The sequence below is a fragment of the Chanodichthys erythropterus genome, chromosome 4 (genome assembly GCF_024489055.1).
Source record: "Chanodichthys erythropterus isolate Z2021 chromosome 4, ASM2448905v1, whole genome shotgun sequence".
Taxonomy (NCBI): Eukaryota; Metazoa; Chordata; class Actinopteri; order Cypriniformes; family Xenocyprididae; genus Chanodichthys; species Chanodichthys erythropterus.
Window position 1 is genome coordinate 5,708,232 of NC_090224.1, and position 23,462 is coordinate 5,731,693.

Consider the following 23,462-nt stretch of genomic DNA (forward strand, 5'->3'; position numbering starts at 1 on the left):
TGTATAATTTTTTATACAATACAAAATACTTTTAACCATATAATTCTGAAAATATATTAATACATGTGTAACCATATAGTAAAATATCTCCCTTGACTGTATGTGATATTATTTTCGGTATATTATTTTTGTGACAAATAGTATAAAGACATGGAGGTATGGGCATTTAATGGCAAAATATAGGCCTACATGTATTTAATCATTGCAAATCCTTGAACAAGTGAAACATGCATTTAAGCCAATGAGACATTTAACAACAGAAGGTGTATACGGTGAGTGTGTGATATTTCTGTCATGATGTGGTGAACGAATTTATATTTATATATTTATATTAAGTGTTTATAGGCTATAGGCTATTGAATCATTTACATTTGATCATTAATTTTTTTTTTTTTTTTTTTTGCATTTGTCAAAGATTTTTATTGTGTTAATATTAAATATTAATTTATAAAACTTATTAATTTTGTTTTCAGGGATGAAACCTTTTCTGCAGAAATGCCATGATATGGGCTTATAATTTTTAAGTGTTTTAAGATGATTATTTGTTGTTTGCTTGTTTTTATTTTATTATGAGCAGTTTAAATATGTTTTAAACCTATTATTTTAGAAATTCATTTGTTTTCATACAGAGAAACACGTTTCACTTGTTCAAGGCTTTTTTAAATGGTTATTTCTATTTGACATTAAATCGCCGTTACATACGTAACATAATCTAAAGTATTATTTATAACAGTTTGAACATGAAGGAAATAATACGATCAAATATGCAGTAAAATGTTACACATTATTAATATATGTTTGAATTAATACAAAAAAAACTTAAATAAATAAATCTTCTCAAACTCTGTGTCCTTAAGTATTATTTGGAACGTGGAGGAAATGATTTAAAATAAAAACGGCGTATAGTTGTAGCCTATATCCTCGCAGTACACGACTGTGTTTGTATCCATTCATTGACATTAAGCATAGGCTGTTTTAAAATTTTGCTTCGTACATCATGATATTAGGCCTATATGAACAGAAGAAAATGACTTTATTTAAAAGTTTTACTGTAGACATCGATCTGATCACAATCCATGTAAAAACAACTTATATTTAACCACGAAAGAAAATGACATAATGGGTAGCGAAATATGCAAATTTAAATATTAAACAGAAAATATGTCTGTTTAAGCCCCGCCCCTCACTTCCGTTCTGTGACTGCGGTTCTGAAACTGTGGTGCTGCTGGTCTGCAGCGGGATACTTTTGGGGTAGTAGCAAACACAGACTTATAAACATAGATTCCTCGTTATATTGGAATTGTCAGAGGTCTGTAAACATTCGAGAGCAAGTTGACTGAACATTTGGAACCGTAGTTAGACCGACACATATGAATATCTATCTGAAATAGTATTCAGCAGATGATTTTGCTTAACTAACACAGTAAGCACTTACCATACTGTGAAAACCTGTAATAGTCGTTCGAAGATGGCGAGCGCTCAAATGTGGAATCTGGACTGTAGCAGTATTGAGCGCACAGCCATTCGAATTTTGCCAATTAAAACAAAGATCAAAACTAGAATGTAGACATTCATATTACTTTTTCAGGCCTGCAAATGCTATTTTATATCATTTTAAATTCCCTGGCTGTTACTGTGAGGATCTTTTTCTACATAAAGTCACCTTACTATTTGACTTATAAAAGGAGTTCATTTATTTTCACTTATTAAAGATATTGTTTTGCTTTTCTCAGAGAGGACAGGAAGGATTTGAAAATTATGTGGAAATTATATTTACATATAATTATATGCATACATATGTGAATATGTTTATTTACTTTTTGCTGAGAACAACCACCAAGACAAATGCAACTGAGGAATGTTTATTGATGTAATGTTCACCTGAAATGGTATTATTGCAAATAAGCTCTAGGTAAGCATTTCACATAGGCTTGTTCAAAGGCAATGATTGGTGTGTACACAAAAATGTAAGCAGAAATGATGTACAAAGTGTTACAAGGGAATGAAAATACTGATCTATTACAAGCTGCACTCTTGCAGCTTCTTGTCAGCCTGTTTCAGTGAGACCCAAGTGTTTAGCATGGAAGCCCGAAGTCTGGCCCAGACCAAATGGTCATTTAGACCTAGGATCTGAGCTGCGAACTGAGCAGCAGCTTCAGGAGAAAGAACCGTGGAGCAGCCCAGACCTGAAAGAGTAAGAATAAGGGAATGTTTAGCATTGCATACAATACAGCTACTGTTAAAAAGTTTGGAGTCAGTAAGATTTTCTTTAAAAAAAAAAAAAGAAACTAATACTTTTATCTGGCAGTAAAGACATTTATAATGTAACAAAAAAAAGTTTTATTTCAAATAAATTCTGGTTTCTTGAGCACCAAATCAGCATATTAGTATGATTTGAAGGATCATGTGACACTGAAGACTGGAGTATTGGTGCTGAAAATTCAGCTTTGCTATTATAAAAAGACATTAAATTAGAAAACAATTTTAAATTATAAAGAATGTTTTAAAATATTACAATTTTTACTGTATTTTAATCAAATACAGGCAACCTAGGTGAATACAAGAGACCAAAAAAAAAAAAAAAAAAAGAATGGTAGCATTATTGTAGTATCCACTTACTATTTACAAAACAGATAATCATATTATGCATAAAGTGACAAACAATAATTAATGACACATTTAAATCTGTACCGCTAGGCATGCGAAGAGATGACCAGATGTCCTGAGCCCCCCAGTCAGGGGTAATTGGGGGACAGTTAATAACCGGATATGCAGTGTTTCCTGACATCACGGGACCCAAGCCATTACTTCTGCCTGCCACGGCAACAAAGATGGTGGGAATTCCATCACCTGAGGAGAAAAACATTGATTAATTAAATTAGTTATTTCATTATGCAATAAATTCATTATACTAAATTGTTCTGGATTAAAATATTGTGTTTTAAACATTAACCACTGTAAAAAAAAAAAAAAAAAAAAATATTTAAAATAATGCATCATATTCATTTTACATTATTTTGGCAATGGGAAAAAAAGTCTGCAGAAAGGGCATGCTTGTTCTGTTCTTAATAGATCAAATAACAGTGCTGTGTTCGGTCATACCCTCATATTCAGCTTTGATACGGAGTGTCTCATCAGGGCCTTTATGGGCAGAGGTGACTCTAAGGTGGCAGGGAATGCCATATGAACCACAAGCCTTACGAATCTTCTCACAATGAGCGACATCTGAAGTAGATCCCATCAGAACTACTACCCTTCCTCTCGCCTGTGACTCCAGGAGCAGCTAGGTGCACACACACAATCAGATTCCCATTAGTCACTAATGCCTCAGTTAGAATCTTCCAAAATAATATTGCTGTGAATTTGGTGGGAAAAACAGTTAAAAAAAATACTCTAATCTATTAGAAATCCCATCTAAATTTTCATCTATGAAAACATTAAGCCAGAATAGGTGGTAAGGTTCAATCAGACTGGAGAAAAAAAAAAAGAAAAAAAAAAAAAAAAAAAAAAAATCGCTAAGATGTTGTGAAAGACTTTTATTGGAGGAAGAGGAAAGGTGGGATCATTGGGTTCTTCAGAAGTTAAGAGGGATGATAGCCTGAAGTAGGGGAACTAAGTAAATATCCAAAGGTCAAAGAGCTCAATGTTAGAGTTGAGCTTCTTGATGCGGTTTATGATCAATTAAATTGACTGCAGTCAACTTTAAAGGGTTAGTTCACCCAAAAATGAAAATTCTGTCATTTATTACTCACCCTCATGCCATTCCACATCCGTAAGACCTTTGTTCATCTTCGGAACACAAATTAAGAGATTTTAGTTAAAATCCGGTGGCTCCATGAGGCCTCCATAGGAAACAATGACACTTCCTCTCTCAAGATCCATAAAGGTACTAAAAACATACTTAAATCGGTTCATGTGAGTACAGTGGTTCAATATTATTACTATAAAGCGACGAGAATATTTTTGGAGCGCCAAACATAACAAAATAACGACTTATTTAGTGATAGCCGATTTCAAAACACTGCTTCAGGAAGAATAGGAGCACAGTGAATCAGTGTATCGAATCTGCTGTTCGGAGCGCCAAAGTCGCGTGATTTCAGCTGTTGGCAGTTTGACACGCGATCTGAATCATGATTCGATACACTGATTCATTTATGTTCCGATGCTTCATGAAGCAGTGTTTTGAAATCGGCCATCACTAAATAAGTCATTATTTTGTTATTTTTGGCGTTTCAAAAATATTCTCGTCGCTTTATAATATTAATATTGAACCACTGTACTCACATGAACTGATTTAAATATGTTTTTAGTACCTTTATGGATCTTGAGAGAGGAAATGTCATTGCTCCTATGGAAGCCTCACTGAGCCATTGAATTTCAACTAAAATATCTTAATGTGTTTCGAGGATAAACGAAGGTCTTACGGGTGTGGAACAACATGAGGGAAAGTAATAAATGACAGAATTTTCATTTTTGGGTGAACTAAACCTTTAACTGTTTAAAGTTGCTATGAAGCGGAAGTAGTTTCTCTGTATTGTCACGTACATCTGAGCGTAACAAATTATCGAAAAAGTAAAAGATTAGGGCGGGGACCTTGTTTTAAGATCCAGTTATAATTTGATTTAAAAATTACAAGGTCAGCAAACACATAAAAAACAAACACTTTGTAAATAATGGTACCTTGACTCGCTCTGCGACCCACTCAAAGTTCCTCTTCACCATCTGCATGGCCTCAGGAGTGACTTCTTTCAGATCACGGTAAACCTACACAGAACATGGTTTATCTGACAGTCGTACTCGCATAGATCTTACCAATGGTTTGTTAATTCTCTCAGGAAAGAACATGATCACAGCAGAAGGACAGTTGCTTAATCGGATTAATATGAAACTCTTAGTGGCTTCTAGTTTTACTCCAGTAAAGAAGTAGCATAAATTGATTTCATGCCTGAGATTTATAGTTTTTAAACCATTATGATGCTTGGCTACTTACCTGTTTGTCTTTCTGCTGGCTGCGATCCCCAGCTGGCCAGAGCCTCCATGAGTCGTTGTCAATCACATCAGCCAGTACAATCTCTTTAGTGGTCACATTTACACCGAATTCTATCTAAAATGACAGATTATGGGCATTAAACCTCTAGTGTAAATAGCAATTACCACAATAATACAAAAATAATTAGGAGTTAAGGCCTATAAACACCAAGGATAATACTATAAACGAATAACTATTTCAGCATCCACACCAATATAGAATAATGTTCTGTTTATTATAAGCATGCACTGCAGTTATGATGTCTGCAGCCTTAAAGGGATAGTTCAACCAAATATTTAAATTATCCAAAGATTTACTCACCCTCAAGCCATCCTAGGTGTAGATGTCTATTTTCTTTCAGACAAACACAATTGGAGATACATTTAAAAATATCCTGGCTCTACCAAGCTTTATAATGGAAGTGAATGGGGGGGGCGTAATTTGAAGCCCCCAGAAAGTGCATCCATCCATCATAAATTTAATTCATATGGCTCCAAGGAGTTAATGAAGGCCTTCTGAAGCGAAGAGATTGGTTATTGTAAGAAAAATATCCATATTTAAAACTTTATAAATTAAAATAACTACACTCTAAAAAAATGCTGGGTTAAAAACAACCCAAGTTGGGTTGAAAATGAACAAACCCAGCAATTGGGTTGTTTTAACCCAGCGGTAGGGTTAAATGTTTGCCCAACCTGCTGGGTAGTTTTATTTAACTCAACTATTGTTTAAAAATTGCTGTATTGCTTAATTAAAATTAACCCAAAGTATGTTGGAAATGAACATTTATTAATGTTCAATGAATAATTATTAAACAATAAAAATGTATTAAATTGCTTATTAATAAATTTATATTAATAAACTATTAAACTATTAAATTTATATTAATAAAATATTAAAGCTTATTAATAAACATTCACCTTTTGTATATTATTGTTGTCTCTAATTGCATCTGGTTTTTAATTTCCCAACTATTTTGGGTTCATTTTAAGCTAGCCATATAGCAATTTTTAAACAATAGTTGGTTTAAATAAATAAATAAACCCAACCGCTGGGTTAAAACAACCCAATCGCTGGGTTTGTCCATTTTCAACCCAATTTGGGTTGTTTTTAACCCAGCATTTTTTAGAGTGTACCTTCCGCCAGTCGACCATATGCATATTATGCAGTCAATTTGCGCCAAATGAGTAACCCTTGACGTGATGTATGACGCAGAATGTAGGAGTAGCGTAAGCTTAGACGCCTCTTGCGGTTTAAATAAACAGGGCTATGCAACAAACTGAAGCTCCTCTTCTCTTATATCGAAATCCTCCAACATTTCTCTTTAAAAAATCTTGTATTTTAGACTTCTAATTCGTGACCGGTGTTTTGTTTTGCTCTATCCTCTGAGCTTCTGCGTTCGTCATTGCATCATGTGTCAGGTCATGGGTTACGCTTCCGCCGCAAATCGATGTGTACGGCCGTCTGCCGGAAGCTAGTTATTATACTTAATATAGTTTTAAATATGGATATTTTTCTTACAAAAACCCATCACTTTGCTTTAGAAGGCCTTTATTAACCCCCTGGAGCCGTATGGGTTATATTTATGATGGATGGATGGATGCATTTTTTGGGCTTCAAAACAGGCCCTGTTCACTACCATTATAAAGCTTAGTAGAGCCAGGATATTTTTAAATATATCTCAGATTGTGTTCGTCTGACTGAAGATAGACATATACACCTAGAATGGCTTGAGGGTGAGTAAATCATTGGATAATTTTCATTTTTGGGTGAACTTTAACTCCAACAATATCGTTCTTCTGTGTCATTACAGTTGTAGTGTGGATTTCCTTATGCCAGGTTTCTTACTTTCATATCCACCAGCGTGCAGTCCTGTGTGGCCCAAGCCTTCTCCAGGACTTCAAAAATGGCCACCGTGCTTTTGCTCATGATGTCCACCTCACAGCGACCAATAGTCAGACCTGCCAGATCAAAACCAGCCGCCAACAGCTGCTCTTCGGACCACTGAGGGTCATTATTGGCGTCATCCTGAATAAAGAATAATGTAGGAAAAACAGGTGATCAATAAGTGGAAAAATATGTGAAACTGCATGACATTACATTTAAATGTGATTGATAAAAAGCCTTTCAACTTTGTTAAACTTTATTTCTGAATAACAAAACCTCACCTTGAAGAACATTTCCATTTTTAGAGGAGTGAAGCGGTAGCCTTCTTTGACCCCAGTGTTGCGTTTGAGGAAGGAGCCTGTTGCTATCCGTCTGCAGACCCACTCAATGGGTATCATCTCACATCTGGATGCCACAAACGCAGTTTCAGAATGCTGCCTGACAAATGCCGTCTTAAACCCTGAAAGAAAGTGGCAGATTCAAGATTCACATTAGTGTGTGCATACTAGAAATGTCAAACTGATTGATCTAATACATTAACAGCAAACAGAGTGCAGTGATATACTAATACAGACTCTGCAGAGAAGAGGAATGACTGACTAAAGACACGTGTTTTTACACAGTGAAACTGGGACAGCAGTCTTAATAGCTTAAACAGAGCATGAATGTTGTAATATTAAGTATAATTAAAGGAAGCATGGCTGTCACAAGGCAGTCATTTCCCCCACAGTAAAACCTTCATCAAGAGCTGCACATGGTATACACTAACTTTAATTCACTAAAATTGCTGAGGTTGTGGGAACTATTTTAAAAGTGAATAACCTCTAGAGACCTCTGACAACTTTGAATTTGGGGCTACCTCATGAATATCTTTAACTAGATTTATATATACTGCATGCAAATGAAGGTCTATACAACTTAATGAATATTGTTTGTGACAAATAAATTAACCATGTTGCCAAATTTTCTATAAATCGTTTTCTTTTATTAAAATCAACAGAAAGGAAAACTCACCAGCATCCTGTAAAAGTTTGAACACACAGCTGGTGGTCTTGTTGGCAATGGCGGCTTTGCCCTCCATCTGATCCTTCCGAACCGCATTGCCCGCTGTTATCTGGTCTTTTGACTGGACCAGAACATGACCTGGCTCATCCACAAGCTCAAAGATCTGCTTGGTCTTACCCTCATTCAGTTTTTGACCTAGTTTCAGTTCTATATATAAAAACCAAGGCAACAATACACATTAATTGATGTCAATGTATGTGAATAAAACATAAATCAATTACTGTGGAAACAGACATATGGGTCTATGACATGATGTTCTTTTAAAAAATAATGTTAATATTTGGAAAACATTTGTGTCATTAAAAAAAAAAAAAAAAAACCTAAACCTAAAAACCAAGAAAACCTAAAACGGAGGACCTTATAGATTTAGATTCAGATATTACGTCCTAATTTTGTATGTCATATACAGTTGCAAGAAAAAGTATGTGAACCACTTGCAGAATCTGTGAAAATGATGATACAAAATGCATGTTATTTTTTTTATTTAGTACTGTCCTGAGTAAGATATTTTACCTAAAAGATGTTTTCATATAATCCACAAGACAAAACAATGGCTGAATTTATTAAAATAACCCCATTCATAAGTTTGTGAACCATTGATTCTCAATACTGTGTGTGGTTACCTGGATGATCTACGACTGTTTTAATGTTTTGTGATGGTTGTTCATGAGTCTCTTGTTTGTTCTGAGCAGTTAAACTGAGCTCTGTTCTTCAGAAAAATCCTTTCAGGTCCTGCAGATTCATCAGTTTTCAAGCATTTTTGCATATTTGAACCCTTTCCAGCAGCGACTGAATGATTTTGAAATCCATCTTTTCACACTGAGGACGATTGAGGAACTCAAACTCAACTATTAAAAAAGGTTCAAACATTCACTGATGCTCCAGAAGGAAACACGATGCATTAAGAGCCAGGGGTGAAAACTTTTGAAGATGTCCAAATTTTTCTTATTTTGTTTAAATACACATTTATTTAATTTAGTACTGCCCTTTGGAAGCAACAGAAGATACTTTCATGTTTCTCGGAAGACAAATTAAATGCAATTTATCTTGATCTTCAAATTCAAATGTTTTCACCCCCCATCTATTAATGCATCGTGTTTCCTTCTGGAGCATCAGTGAATGTTTGAACCTTTTTTAATAGTTGTGTTTTAGTCCCTCAATCGTCCTCAGTGTGAAAAGATGGATCTTAAAATCCTACAGCCACTGCTGGAAAGGGTCCAAATATGCAAAAATGCTTGAAAACTGAAGAATCTGCAGGACCTGAAGGATTTTTCTGAAGATCGGAGCTCAGTTTAACTGCTCAGAACAAACAAGAGACTCATGAACAACCATCACAAAACAAAAAAACAGTCGTGGATCATCAGGTAACCACACACAGTATTGAGAATCAATGGTTCACATACTTATGAATGGGGTCATTTTAATAAATTCAGCTATTTTTTGTCTTGTGGATTACATGTAAACATCTTTTATGTAAAATATCTTACTCAGGAGAGTACTAAATAAAAAATAACATGCATTTTGTATGATCTCACTTATTTTATTAAAATTATTCACATTTTCACAGATTCTGCAAGTGGTTCACATACTTTTTCTTACAACTGTATTTGACTTTTAATAATAATAAAAAAAAAACGTATACTACCATATTTCCTTTAGTAGTGTTACTAATTCGGATTAATAACATATCAGAAAACAAAAGTCTATTGAGTAATGCAATATGGGCGCATTTTTATTCACTGCGCAACTGCAACGGCGGTAAAAACATGGTGAACAGAGAGAAATAATCAAGCAGACGAATGAAACCAAACTTACCTGCTGTGTTCGACATTGTTATTGAGCGTCGTTTCTCCTGCAAAAATGATTAGAAACTTAATTTTTCTATGTCGCTGGGATTAAAGCGAACGTTTAAACAACTACCTGGACTTCAGAGGAAGGCAAATATAAAGTATGTCGAAGAGGAGTGAAACCTAACTCATTTATTTTCACGAGAGCAACGCGTTACGACACTCTGCCGATTCATAAAAACCAATCAGAGTAGTGCCATCTTCACCACGTGGGCAAAATCTTAATCTGCATACTTTGAAAGACAAAAGAATTATCTACTGATATTGTTTAAAAGCAAATATTCGTCCTGATGCATCTTTGCAAACTACAACATTGAAGTTTGGACGCGTGACGCAAGATATTGAGCGTATTTGTCAAAATTTTGGTCCGACTTTGGACATTTTATTGATTTGACAAAACTTGCTTTGCTTTGCAAAACTTTTTATTTTTCTATTTGCTCTAACTTGGACTTCAAATCTGGTGTTTTGTTCTTTTTAGCATTTGTGTTGCCAGATCCTCTGCGGCGGAACACGTGCTCCGCGAGACTCCAGCCAGCGTGGAAACAACACGCTAACCATAACTACTACAAACTCCAGCTCTACCAGCTCTGTTCAGAGAGGAGGACATGGAGTTTGAGGAGTCGGGCATTGGAGAGGAATGCGGGGTGTTTGGCTGTGTGGCAGCCGGGGAATGGCCAACGCAACTGGAGGTCGCGCAGATTTTGACACTTGGACTTGTTGCTTTACAGCACAGGTAAGTGTCCTGCGGTTAATGAGCTGGTCCCTATTGATGTGACTTCGGTGTTTTATTGTGGGACTATTGAATCAAAAAATTTAAAGACCATTCCTGCTGGTCTCCCAACCTAGCAAATTTGTTATGTTGCGTTTTAAATGGGGTTAAGGTGGAAGACCATCTTAAACTAGCTAAGACTGATTTAAGATGTTAAGAATAGGCTACTTTATATATAATATATATCGCATATAGGATATACAGTAGTGCCTGTGGTTCTCAGGTTGAAAACACTGTATGAAAATTGAACCTTTTGTTTCACATATAATATACAAACTAATAATATTGTACTCTTTGTCATCAATATGCATAATTGACCTAGGTGCAGCTTTTGCAATTGCCTGATCCTTATACTGATATGATTTATAAATGCAGATATAGCTTATAGTTCAAGAAACATGCATTCAACAACAATTTGCAATACCCTGCAGCTATGCAGCAGAATCACAGATCAATAGACTTCCATTGTCCTGCGTCTCACCGATTGTTCAGATGTGATTGCATTGGATGCCATTGAACACACAGAGGTTATCTCCATGATCGGAATGTATTGATCCTCCTCTTCTTTGCATTGGAAGTCTATATTCTCTGACCAGTCTGTGCTGCTTTCTCCATCATCAGTGCTCTGATGAAACTGTTTACAAAGCAAACGATCCCCTAAACACACATAAGAAATAGTTAACACTGTAACATGGGTCAAAGAACGTGTTTGTTCACTGACATTTTCTTAATATGCTACTTTTGTCAAAGAAACTAAGAAAACTACTGATGAATTTTATAATGAATACATTTCCAGTAATCAATATATTTTCATTTATTATACTATAATGACTGTTGGTGCCATCCTGTATAACTATTTTATTTTGATTTTTAAATGAGTTCAGGATTGTTTGCTTTGCCACTGTTATATTGTCTATAAATGAAATCACATTTTCATCTGCTATGAAATGCTTTCTATGTGTCCTTACAAATGCGTTCATACTCCAATCTTGATTATATTAGTCAAACTGAAGTCACAAGATTGACTCGCACCTAACTCTGCTCATTGCTCACAACTTTGAGAATGTCTATGTAATCAAGAGAATAATGAAAAACCTTCATCTGCAGCTTTCCTCTTTCTCCCTTTGGTAGCCGTCACATGCTCTCCTCTTGTGTATGATGTGTCGCTGCTGTCTACATTGCAAATATATGCACACATTGAGAGAATGCTAATAAAAGTAACATTATGTTCACATAACTTTTGAATTAAACATTTTGAGTGGTATAATTCAGTGGTTCTCAACTGGTGAGCCATTACCAAAAAATGGCCTGTTCTGATTGGGTCACTAACAGCAAGGAAAGAACTTTGTGTAATTAGGATAGCAAAAAAACAGAGGCTTATCTGTTAAAGGGAGGCAAATGCTTCACATTTGTTTTGTTGTTGACGCTGAAGGCTTTGTATTCGGTCAAACTGCGTCAAACACAAAGCCCTTGGTTCAAATTCATCCATCACTTGTAGAAAATGCAGAAGTGCCAAAATTGACAGATTGCATCATCCTCAAACATGCCCTCATTTTCAAAAACCATGAACAAAACTTTGCTAGGTAAAATAAAATATTACTCAGACTACATTAAATGTTGGGTCATGAAGGTTAATTGTGTTTGTGCAGTGAATTATTGTCTTAAAAATATAAAATATTTATTTTTATTTTATTTTGTTTTAATTCCTTTAAATTATATACCAGTTTGGTTATTCTTATGGTCGCCACATATCATCTAATGTCAAATCTGATGTAAAACCAGTTGAGAACCCCTGGTTTAATTTGTTTTAATACCTGGCATCCTTCTGTAATTATGACTGTCATCGTAAATAGCAGCAGTGATGGAGTCAGATGAGAGATGCTGTTCATATTCTATTGGAGGGCTGCCAGTTGACCTTACTATTGTGGAATTCATTTCAGGTATCCCAAATTCAACATTTGCCACTTCCTCTGGTCTTGTTAAAATGCCTTCAGTCTCAGTCTGGTTCTGAAAGACTCTTGCAGAAATGGTAGGAGATCTCAATGTGGCCTCCTCAATGGGCGGCTGGTCAAATCTAACCGCAACAATGTCATTGTCCTCGTGTGGAAGTCCACCCATGGAGTGTTCCTCAAATGCTGGAGGAGTAAACATCCTAGAGTTCCTCAGTAAATGACTTGTGTCGGAAAACTCTGCGTAATTCAGTCGACTTCTAGGAGGCTTGGACAAAAGAGCATCCAGCTGTTCGTAAAACCTCATGACACGGCGAGGATCGCCGATATCGGCTTTTCCTCTCTGCAGAGAACGGTAGAGGTATTTCAGGTTTTTGTACTTAGTGCGACACTGTTTCCAGTCTCTTTCCACACCCTGCTGAAGAAGCCTGCGTGAAATCTGCACAAATATATCTTTGTTTCTGGTTGAACCCTGTAGCTGTCGCTGAATCCCTTCTTCGGCCCAGATTTGAAGCAGTGCGGCCACCTCTTCTTCACTCCAGTTTCTACCCGAATCGTGCACTGTGATTATGTTCATCTCATTTACTGCTGCTGCTGTTGTCGCTGAAAAAGAAATGAGAGGTTTTTGAAAAATTGAAGATGTTGAAACAACACTTAGCATTTCAGTTTTTGTCAGAACTCACCTGTCTCTCTTGCCATCAGTGGATGAGTGGCGGCATTCATTATTGTTTGCATCTCTGCCAGACTTTCATCTATAAAAGAAGTGCATAAAGATGGAAAAAGTCAACTTCCAGATGGAGAACCTGAACCATTAAGCACTATTTTGATGCAGTTAATAATACAAATCGTACCATCATCAATCTTGATAACCTGTTCTTCTACAGGTTCACGCCTCATTGCCACCTGGTCCCTGTCTGGTATGTTCCTTGGTGATTCGTCCTCCTCAAATCTACCCTCAATGTTTTTGCCCTGCATTATAGCATCAAGCTCAGCAAAGAACCTTATTTGCCGGCCTTGACTCTTGCTGACTTTGTAGTCATATTTCATGTTCTTATATTTAGTGCGGCACTGTCTCCAGTCTCGCACCACACCGTGTTGGCACTCCAGTCGACGTGCCATCTCCTGAAATATGGCCTTGTTTCTGTGGGAGCGTTGGAGCTGCTTGTGAACCTCCTTGTCAGCCCAAACAGTAAGGAGAGCCCGAACCTCCTTGTCAGACCAGTGTCTACCTCCTTCCAGCCCTAGAAGTAAATTAGTTCTCACTTAACAGGTTTGGCAACAAAAGGCAGAGGAATATTTAGTATAAACAATGGAGCTCAATGGAGCCACCAGGTGGGTTTTTAAAATGAAAGGATGAAAGGATTTACAGCAGTCGTTCTTAAACTTTTTGCTTCCAAGGCCCCCCATTGTCCACAGCATTATTTGGCCCTATGACTTGTCCAGTTGTAACCATAATCCTTTATTGGATTAGGATTTTTAAAAATATATTTCTTACTCACAATTTTTAACCCAATTGAACCCAACATATAGCTAAAAATGCCCATTCATTATAAAAATAGAGTTGCCTTGGAGTTTTTACTAATTTTATTCAATTTTAAGATTTTATTCATTTATAAGACTTTTCCATGTCCATACTTTATGTATCCAGATTTCTCAAGACAGTGGGAACCTGGGTTCTGCAAAGAAGTTGTTAAGGGGATAGATTAAAATAAGTATATATTTATTTTTTGTTGCTTTATTTTAATGCTTATTTTTTTAAGTCATTTTAAGTCCTCTTGAGGCCCCCTTAGAAGTTTAAATTAACTCTACAAGCTGCATATAAAAATAGACCTAAATAAAAACGCAAATATCCAATTCTAACTCGAATGTTTCAGCCAAAAATATTGTAGTTTCAGGATTTTAGTTTTGTTGCGTGAGAATTACCTTCCTGAAGACCTGCCAGTGAAGCAGGGTCCTCTCTTCTGGCAGCGGTCGGCTCTTCATCTGCCATGTAAGGCCTTTGGGTCTGCGGCCTGCTATCTGCAGAAGAGTGTTTGTAGACCGTCTGCGTAGGCCTCCAGTCTGGAAGAGCCATGCTCCTACTCTGGGCCTTGCATTCAAGCCAGTCTCTACACACCCCAAGCTCTCTTAGACGGCTTGAGATGGCCTCATACTTGGCCCTGCTCTCTTCCTCTTCCCAGGATTGTCTCTCCCTCCACACTGAAACCAGAGCTTTCACTTCCTCCCCTCTCCAGTGTCCAGCTGTGTCCCTCTGCCTCTTGTCCTCCCCAGCATGCCTTTGTTGGTCTGTTTCAGGCTCCATGTTTCTAAGCTTGCCTAGAAATGGCTTCTGTTTGTTCGCCTCTGCCTTTATCCTCTCTGCTCCCCCTCCCTGTTGACTTTAAGCTCAGTGTCCAAGGCAACCAGGCGACTGAGCCAGTTAGGAACGGCCACGTGACCGAGAACAGCCTCATGACTGGCTTAAGCTGTGTGTGGTGGGGGAGGGCCAGGGAGGAAATGTGAGAAGTGGCTTGGCGAATGAGCTGCACTTGCTGTGTCGATCTTCCTCAATAAGACACGTGGAAAAGGCTCAAAGGTGTTTGGTTGCACGTCTGCTTTAAATGTCTTTTGTGGTTATTCAGTCACATCTTTGGGATAAACTGTCTATGCTTTCCCCTCATGCTTTCAGTGTGTGTGTGTGTGTGTGTGTGTGTGTGTGTCTCTTTCTCTGTCTCTCTCTCTCTCTCTCATTCCCCCTCCCCCTCTTTCTCATTCACTGGCTAACTGTTTCACATAAACCAGTTTGATCTGCTTTAGTCACACTGTGCAGTCATTCAATCATAAAAACAGATTTGGCTTGATTTGATTTTGTTGGTGTAAAATATAGGGAGAAGGGGAAGAATGGGAGGGACACATTCTCTCTCTAGACTCTAGTCTTGCAAAGACATGTTTTCTGATAGTTCACTACATTCAATATCACTTCAACAAACTCCCATCGGTTTGTCACTTTATTTTTTATCAAAGAACAGTTCCTTATTTAAAAATGTTTAGCACATAAATAACTACTATTTTTAAAAATCTTCTTTAAAATCATGCATATACACATGAGATGAAGATGGTTATATCAGAAGCCAAATAAAAGTTTTTATTTCACATGGGGTGAGACTCCTCATGAAGGCTGCCATGTTGAGATCACATGTTGCTGCTCATTTTATTTTGGTAATCCAATACTTTCATTCATTGATAAAATGAATCATGATTGTGAATGGGCTGCTCTTGTAATGTTATTGGTAACCGAAAATGTTTTTGTGATGCCTCATCCACATCTCTAAGTGTCAGTATACACTACTGGTCAAAGGTTTGTGGTTGGTAAGATTTTTTTAATGTTTATGAAAAAGCCGTTTATGCTTAAAGTAAAACGGTAATATTGTTAGACTTTTAATTTTCTTTTCTATTTTAATATATTTATTTATTTATTTATTTATTTTTTCCCGGTGATGTCCAAACCGAATTGTCAGCAGTCATTACTTCAGTCTTAAGTGTCACATGATATTTCAGAAATCATTCTAATATGCTGATTTGGTGCTCAAGAAACATTATTAAACATGAGAACATTAAAAAGAAACATTCTCATTATTATTAATGTTGAAAACAGATGTGCTGCTTAATATATTTGTGGAAACATTTCTCATGTTCACATTTTAGGATTCTTAAATGAATAGAAAGTTCAAAAGAACAACATTTATTTTAAATGAATCTTTTGTAACATTATAAATGCCTTGTACTGTACATTTTGGTAATTTTAATGTTTCCTTTCTGTGTAAGACAATTGATAAATCTGTTTAATTTATTGTAGACTATTAATGTGAAAATAACTGAATATCCTTTGTTAAATAGGGGTCAGGAGAGTGCTGGAATTGTCACGAGTACTGGAACAAACCCACCAATATACACCACCCTGAAGGTAGTGTAAGAAAAACACAGCATTTTGATGTGTACAACATCTACTTCTCATTAAATCATGATTTGTTATTCCCCATGGGCAAACACATTTCAACATACAGCAGTGAATGCAAGATTAGACATGCCTGACATAACTGCTTCTCTCTCTCACACAGGGCATGGGTTTAGTGAATACAGCTTTTAAACCAGAGGATTTGCTGAAACTGCGCAATGTTAACTTAGGCATCGGACACACGCGTTATTCCACCACTGGCATCTCAGAGCTGCAGAATTGCCAGCCTTTTGTGGTAGATACGCTGCATGGCAAGATTGCAGTGGCACACAATGGAGAACTGGTCAATGCCTCCGCACTGCGCAAGAAGGTGGGCTTTGATTCTTAAGCGGCGGTCACACTAGGCTTTGAGCACGCAAAAATTCGAAGGACACTGCAATGTTCGTAATATGACGTCACAGCTTGTGCCGTCTTTTGTAAAAAATATTATTCAACAATGTATTAAATCCAAAATGTAGAAATGTGGAATATACTCCACTTCACTGCAATCCTGCAGCAGATTTAAAGATTGGATTATTTTAATTCAGCCTAAGACGTCACACGTGACACATCAGGGCAGAGTTTATAAACTTGAAAATTTGCATGAGCTTGGGTTTCCTGCATTCACATGCATATGAATGGAATTCAATGAAACAAAAAGTGTAGCGTGTCCGCCCCTTTAGGGATACAATTTCAGGGGATGGGTGGGGTTTTTTTTTTTCTATTTGATATAAGGTGTTTGTGTGTTGTAGGTTATGCGCCATGGTGTTGGTCTCTCCACCAGCTCAGACAGTGAAATTATCACCCAGCTCCTTGCTTTGACTCCACCCATGGAGGAGCTTGACACTCCTGATTGGGTGGCTCGGTAAGTTATGCATGTCCATTCCCCATCACAGCAAGATCTGATTGGATCAGTTTGTTAAACCGTCACTCTTACTGACTGCAAAATTCAGCCCACTTCTGTAGAATTTTTATGTATTTTTATGTTTGTTTGGTTTTTTTCTCAGTATAAAGAACCTGATGTCAGAGACGCCTACCTCATACTCCCTGCTAGTGATGTATAAAGATGTGATCTATGCTGTGAGAGACCCCTATGGAAACAGGCCTCTTTCTATTGGACGTCTAGTGCCCATCTCCAAACTGCACAGCTCAGGTGTGTGTAGATCAAAAGAGTTATTCAACAGTGAGGGAAAGAGTTTGAGGTGAAGACATCTTTGCATCTGTTCTGAGTTTGGATTGTTTATATTATGCTTGTGGGAACGTAACATGCGGCAACAATCTTCCCATACTCTGAATGAGAAGTGCTTATAAACCAGTTGTTGTAATAACAAATATTAGTATTGTAATTTCACAGTTGTACTATAAAAATAATAATGTATTTTTCTTAAATAAAAATAAAATGAAAAAAGATTGTGCAGCCCTACAAACAAGCACAGTAAACCTGGAGGTTTTGATTTTTATCAGAATAATCACAATTAGATTTTCCAAATCGCTGAGCCTTAGAAGACACTATGGGTATAAAAGGGCAGCTTTATTTAAGCCTTAGTAAATAGATAAAGCCATAGTAAAGCCTCTGTAAATAGATCTACACAATAAACTAGAACAGGTAAAACATGCTACAAATGGTAATCTACTTAGAAAGCCAATATATACACATTCAAACTGTAACAGATGCAAAGGGCTGGTTAAAAAAGTTGATTTATTTCACTAATTCCATTCAAAAAGTGAAACTTGTATATTATATTCATTCATTACACACAGACTGATATATTTCAAATGTTTATTTCTTTTAATTTTGGTGTCATGGAGTCGATCAGTCTGTGGCACTGCTCAGGTGTTATGAGAGCCCAGGTTGCTCTGATAGTGGCCTTCAGCTCTTCTGCATTGTTGGGTCTGGCATATTGCATCTTCCTCTTCACAATACCCCATAGATTTTCTATGGGGTTAAGGTCAGGTGAGTTTGCTGGCCAATTAAGAACAGGGATACCATGGTCCTTAAACCAGGTACTGGTAGCTTTGGCACTGTGTGCAGGTGCCAAGTCCTGTTGGAAAATGAAATCTGCATCTCCATAAAGTTGGTCAGCAGCAGGAAGCATGAAGTGCTCTAAAACTTCCTGGTATACGGCTGTGTTGACCTTGGACCTCAGAAAACCAACACCAGCAGATGACATGGCACCCAAACCATCACTGACTGTGGAAACTTTACACTGGACCTCAAGCAACATGGATTGTGTGCCTCTCCTCTCTTCCTCCAGACTCTGGGACCCTGATTTCCAAAGGAAATGCAAAATTTACTTTCATCAGAGAACATACCTTTGGACCACTCAGCAGCAGTCCAGACCTTTTTGTCTTTAGCCCAGGCGAGATGCTTCTGACGCTGTCTGTTGTTCAAGAGTGGCTTGACACAAGGAATGCGACAGCTGAAACCCATGTCTTGCATACGTCTGTGCGTAGTGGTTCTTGAAGCACTGACTCCAGCTGCAGTCCACTCTTTGTGAATCTCCCCCACATTTTTGAATGGGTTTTGTTTCACAGTCCTCTCCAGGGTGCGGTTATCCCTATTGCTTGTACACTTTTTTTTTCTACCACATCTTTTCCTTCCCTTCGCCTCTCTATTAATGTGCTTGGACACAGAGCTCTGTGAACAGCCAGCCTCTTTTGCAATGACCTTTTGTGTCTTGCCCTCCTTGTGCAAGGTGTCAATGGTTGTCTTTTGGACAACTGTCAAGTCCGCAGTCTTCCCCATGATTGTGTAGCCTACAGAACTAGACTGAGAGACCATTTAAAGGGATACTCCACCGTTTTTTCATATTAAACTATGTTATTCCCTTAACTAAGACGAGTTGATACATACCTCTCTCGTCTCAGTGCGTGCACTAAATCGCTCTGTCTTGCGGCGAAACTTTGTTAGCACTTAGCTTAGCCCAGTTCATTCAATAGGGGCCAACAGAGAAGCTACCAAACACCTCCACGTTTTCCCTATTTAAATAGTTACTCGAGTAGTATAACTCGACCTAGGACGGTGACACAAAACAAAACGTTGCGCTTTTCTAAGCGTGTAAAATGGATAACTATATTGTATGGCGGAATACCATAGCAAGTGCTCGGGAGCACTTTGACTTGGCGCAGTAATATCTTCACTCGTGAAAAGTCCCCCGCTCCCTAAAAGTCACGTTGGTTCTATTGACGGAAATGTGAGGGAGGAGGAGAGGGAGCGGGGGCCAGTGAGAGGACTTTTCACGAGTGAAGATATAAAGCGCAACGTTTTGTTTTGTGTCACCGTTCCTAGATCGAGTTATACTACCTGAGTAACTGTATTTAAATAGGGAAAACGTGGAGGTGTTTGGTAGCTTCTCTGCTTGGCCCCTATTGAATTAACTGGGCTAAGCTAAGTGCTAACAAAGATTCGCCGCAAGACAGAGCGATTTAGTGCACGCACTAAGACGAGAGAGGTATGTATCAACTCGTCTTAGTTAAGGGAATAACATAGTTTAATATGAAAAAACGGTGGAGTATCCCTTTAAAGGCCTTTGCAGGTGTTTTGAGTTAATTAGCTAATTAAAGTGTTGGCACCAGGTGTCTTCAATATTGAACCTTTTCACAATATTCTAATTTTCTGAATTTGGGATTTTCCTTAGTTGTCAGTTATAATCATCAAAATTAAAAGAAATAAACATTTGAAATATATCAGTCTGTGTGGAATGAATGAATGAATGAATATAATATACAAGTTTCACTTTTTGAATGGAATTAGTGAAATAAATCAACTTTTTGATGATATTCTAATTATATGACCAGCACCTGTATTGTCACAACTATCAGTATAGATTAAAATATTTTGGTGTGACTGACTGAGCTCATGAAAAATATTTCTTTCAAATTATCAGTTACTATGCAAAATTTAATAGCAAAATTTTTTGATAACACTATTTTAAGGCGACGTAGTTAGACATTACTACATGTACTTACTGTAGTAATAACAGTAAATTATGCATAATTACAAGTAACTAACCCTAAACCTAACAATAATTCTACAGTAAGTACATGTAGTTAATTAATATTACTCTGTACTTATTTGAGTAAGTATAATTTAACTACGGCACCTTAAAATAAAGTGTAACCAATTTTTTTTCTATGTGACTTTTGGTGGCCGATTATAAGACTTATTTATAACTTGACATGTCACTGGCTGCAATTAAAGGCTTACGGGCTGCATGTGGCCTGCTAAACTTTTTATTTTCTTTAGGTGCTGGAGAAGCAGACACAGAAGGCTGGGTGGTCTCATCTGAGTCCTGCAGCTTCCAGTCTATTGGAGCAAAGTATGTTCACATAATTCCAAAAGAAGCACTCCTTTTGATTTGATGTGATTTGATTTGGTGCAAATCAAATATGTGAAAGTGGGCTTTTTCAACTATTTTTGGCTTTTGATTTATCTATATTCTATACAGCTTCTTTAAAGGAGTTTCACCTTTAAAAGCACACATAGATACTGCATATTTTATCAGTTAGTTTGTTTATTGTGCATGTGTTCCCATTTTTCTGTTGTCAGGTATTATCGTGAAGTACAGCCTGGAGAGATTGTCCAAATCTCTAAAAATGGATTAAAGAGCCTAAGTATTGTCCCACGGCCAGAAGGAGACCCTCCTGCCTTCTGCATATTTGAGTATGTTTACTTTGCAAGGCCAGACTCCATATTTGAAGGCAAGTTCATGATGTTTACAATTGTTTTTATGTTTTGAGTGATAGGAAGGATAGAGGTATGACCGTAATATAAACTACTGGTTAAAAGTTTGGGATTGTAAGATTTTTTTCTTTTTGAAATGTAAATTTTTATTTAGCAATGACAAATTAAAGGGCAAGTTCATTGATTTTCAACCAGCTTTGTATTGTTTCAATGTGGGTAGTATATGTAAATGAACAATGTTTTGTCTTTCTCCATGTTATCTGTATCCAGATCTCCCGGTTTATTTGTCAGCTGAAGTCCACCATAAAAAATTAAAAAAATGCCACCGAAAAATGTTTTTGTTAAAACTACAGCTCATACTTGCAAATTTTTGTATCAGTCAGATCAAGCACAGTGCATTATGGGTAATGAAGTTTCCCTACCTTTTTGGCAAAAGGGAATACTGAAGCCATCTTTCTGTTTTCTCTTTAGTCATGTAGCACCATTTTAATGAACATGAGCCCCTTTAAATTGATCAAAAGTGAAAGACATTCTTAGGAACTTTAGAATAATATAAAATTATTTTAAATTGTAATATTTCACATTTAGAGTGTTATTGATTTTGTTTTTATCAAATAAATGCAGCCTTGGTGAACATAAGAGATTTCCAAACTTTTTAATGGTAGTGTGTGTATATATATATATATATATATATATATATATATATATATATATATATATATATATATATATATATATATATATATATATATATATATATATATATTATATTAGTACTCTGTGAAATAAGCACTTTTTTTGGTGTAACAGGTCAGATGGTATATACAGTGAGGCAGCGCTGCGGACGGCAGTTAGCCATTGAGGCGCCCACTGATGCTGATGTAGTCAGCACTGTTCCAGAATCAGCCACACCTGCAGCATTAGGATACGCACAGCAAGTAAGTAATGAGGATTCTGTGCACATCTGTTTTAATGCTTTATTGATTCACACTGGGTCATTACAAAGCTTTACATTCTGTCTCTCTATAAGTCTGGCCTTCCGTATGTAGAGGTACTGTGTAAGAACCGCTACGTAGGCAGAACGTTCATTCAACCAAACACTCGCCTGCGTCAACTTGGAGTGGCCAAGAAGTTTGGGGCATTGACTGACAACTTTGCTGGCAAACGAGTGGTGCTTATCGATGATTCCATTGTGAGGGGCAACACCATCTCCCCTATTATTAAATTGCTAAAGGAAGCAGGCGCAACAGAGGTAAAATGTTTTTGAATTATTATTGTTTTTTTGTTGTTGTTTTTTATTGACACGTCTTCGTTACGACATCTCACAGGTCCACATTCGCGTTGCATCACCTCCAATCCGGTTCCCATGCTACATGGGCATCAACATTCCTACCAAAGAGGAGCTAATTGCTAACAAACCAGAGTTTGAGGACATAGCCGGTTATATTGGTAAGTCAGGGTGCAGAGATTTACTTTATTGCTAAAGTTTTGTGTACACAAATTATGAAAAGTACATTTTCCTATCTGAAAAAAATATTGATAATTATGTGATTTAATAGTTTTTTTCCTCCCCCTTTCAACAGGTGCTACAAGTGTCCGTTATCTGTCAGTTGAGGGTCTGGTATCTGCTGTTCAAAGTGGAATAGAGTCACATGGGAAAGATGAGAAGATCAGCTCAAGCACTAAGACTACTAGACATGGTCACTGTACAGCCTGTCTCACAGGGAAATACCCTGTGGAGCTAGAGTGGTGAATTTCAGCTCTCCAAACTGTCTTCACATAATTCATTTTTGTATTCATTTTTTTTGAAGTCAGAATTACAACTGTAGTGCTGCCTTAACATTTATTGCAAATATAAATGTCATAAGGCCATACACTGTATTATAACTAAAAACATTCCCTGCATTTATTTTCAAACATTCCTTTAAAATAACTTCTGGTGCCGTCAGATTTCAAACCACTAGTTTAATTAAGACTAAGATTCTCATTTAGTAAAAACCACTACATTTTGTTAAAAAAAAAAAAAATTCAGTTAGCATTTATGCTTATGAACTTTGTTCTGACTCTGTCATTTTTGAATTAATGTGAGCTTTAGCAGTCCTGCATTTTTGTTGGTCCTCAAGACACGCACAAAATGAAACTCTGTATGTGAAACGCACATTTGTTTATTAAAAAGTTTGTTTCAACATAACATTTGAATTATTTACAGACATTCATCAATGCACATGTAATTGGACAATATTATTTAAAAAAATGCTGAGT

General features: G+C 36.8%; 2 protein-coding genes across 4 annotated transcripts; one reads left to right on the forward strand and one right to left on the reverse strand.

The window, feature by feature from the left end:
• Positions 1 to 1,112: 1,112 nt before the first annotated feature.
• On the reverse strand, positions 1,113 to 15,654 carry paics (phosphoribosylaminoimidazole carboxylase, phosphoribosylaminoimidazole succinocarboxamide synthetase). The gene is made up of 15 exons (XM_067383789.1): positions 14,467 to 15,654; positions 13,395 to 13,784; positions 13,227 to 13,295; positions 12,409 to 13,146; positions 11,690 to 11,767; positions 11,076 to 11,251; positions 9,794 to 9,830; positions 7,928 to 8,125; positions 7,195 to 7,373; positions 6,875 to 7,054; positions 4,991 to 5,104; positions 4,681 to 4,764; positions 3,103 to 3,283; positions 2,692 to 2,850; positions 1,113 to 2,186 (listed from the first exon to the last, which is right to left on the reverse strand). The coding sequence occupies exons 1-15, from the start codon at positions 14,843 to 14,845 to the stop codon at positions 2,020 to 2,022; spliced, it is 3,129 nt and encodes a 1,042-aa protein (XP_067239890.1). The 5' UTR covers positions 14,846 to 15,654; the 3' UTR covers positions 1,113 to 2,019.
• On the forward strand, positions 9,789 to 23,421 carry ppat (phosphoribosyl pyrophosphate amidotransferase). 3 transcript variants are annotated; one of them, XM_067383792.1, is made up of 12 exons: positions 9,789 to 9,926; positions 10,304 to 10,558; positions 16,420 to 16,486; positions 16,641 to 16,847; positions 17,269 to 17,381; positions 17,524 to 17,669; positions 20,763 to 20,835; positions 21,066 to 21,217; positions 22,011 to 22,138; positions 22,231 to 22,452; positions 22,529 to 22,649; positions 22,784 to 23,421. In XM_067383792.1, exons 2-12 carry the CDS (start codon positions 10,431 to 10,433, stop codon positions 22,951 to 22,953), a joined length of 1,527 nt encoding a protein of 508 aa, XP_067239893.1. In that variant the 5' UTR covers positions 9,789 to 9,926; positions 10,304 to 10,430; the 3' UTR covers positions 22,954 to 23,421. The 3 variants fall into 3 exon arrangements, with proteins under 3 accessions (XP_067239893.1, XP_067239895.1, XP_067239894.1); XM_067383794.1 differs by lacking the exon at positions 9,789 to 9,926 and adding an exon at positions 9,976 to 10,190; XM_067383793.1 differs by lacking the exon at positions 9,789 to 9,926 and adding an exon at positions 9,976 to 10,172.
• Positions 23,422 to 23,462: the final 41 nt, after the last annotated feature.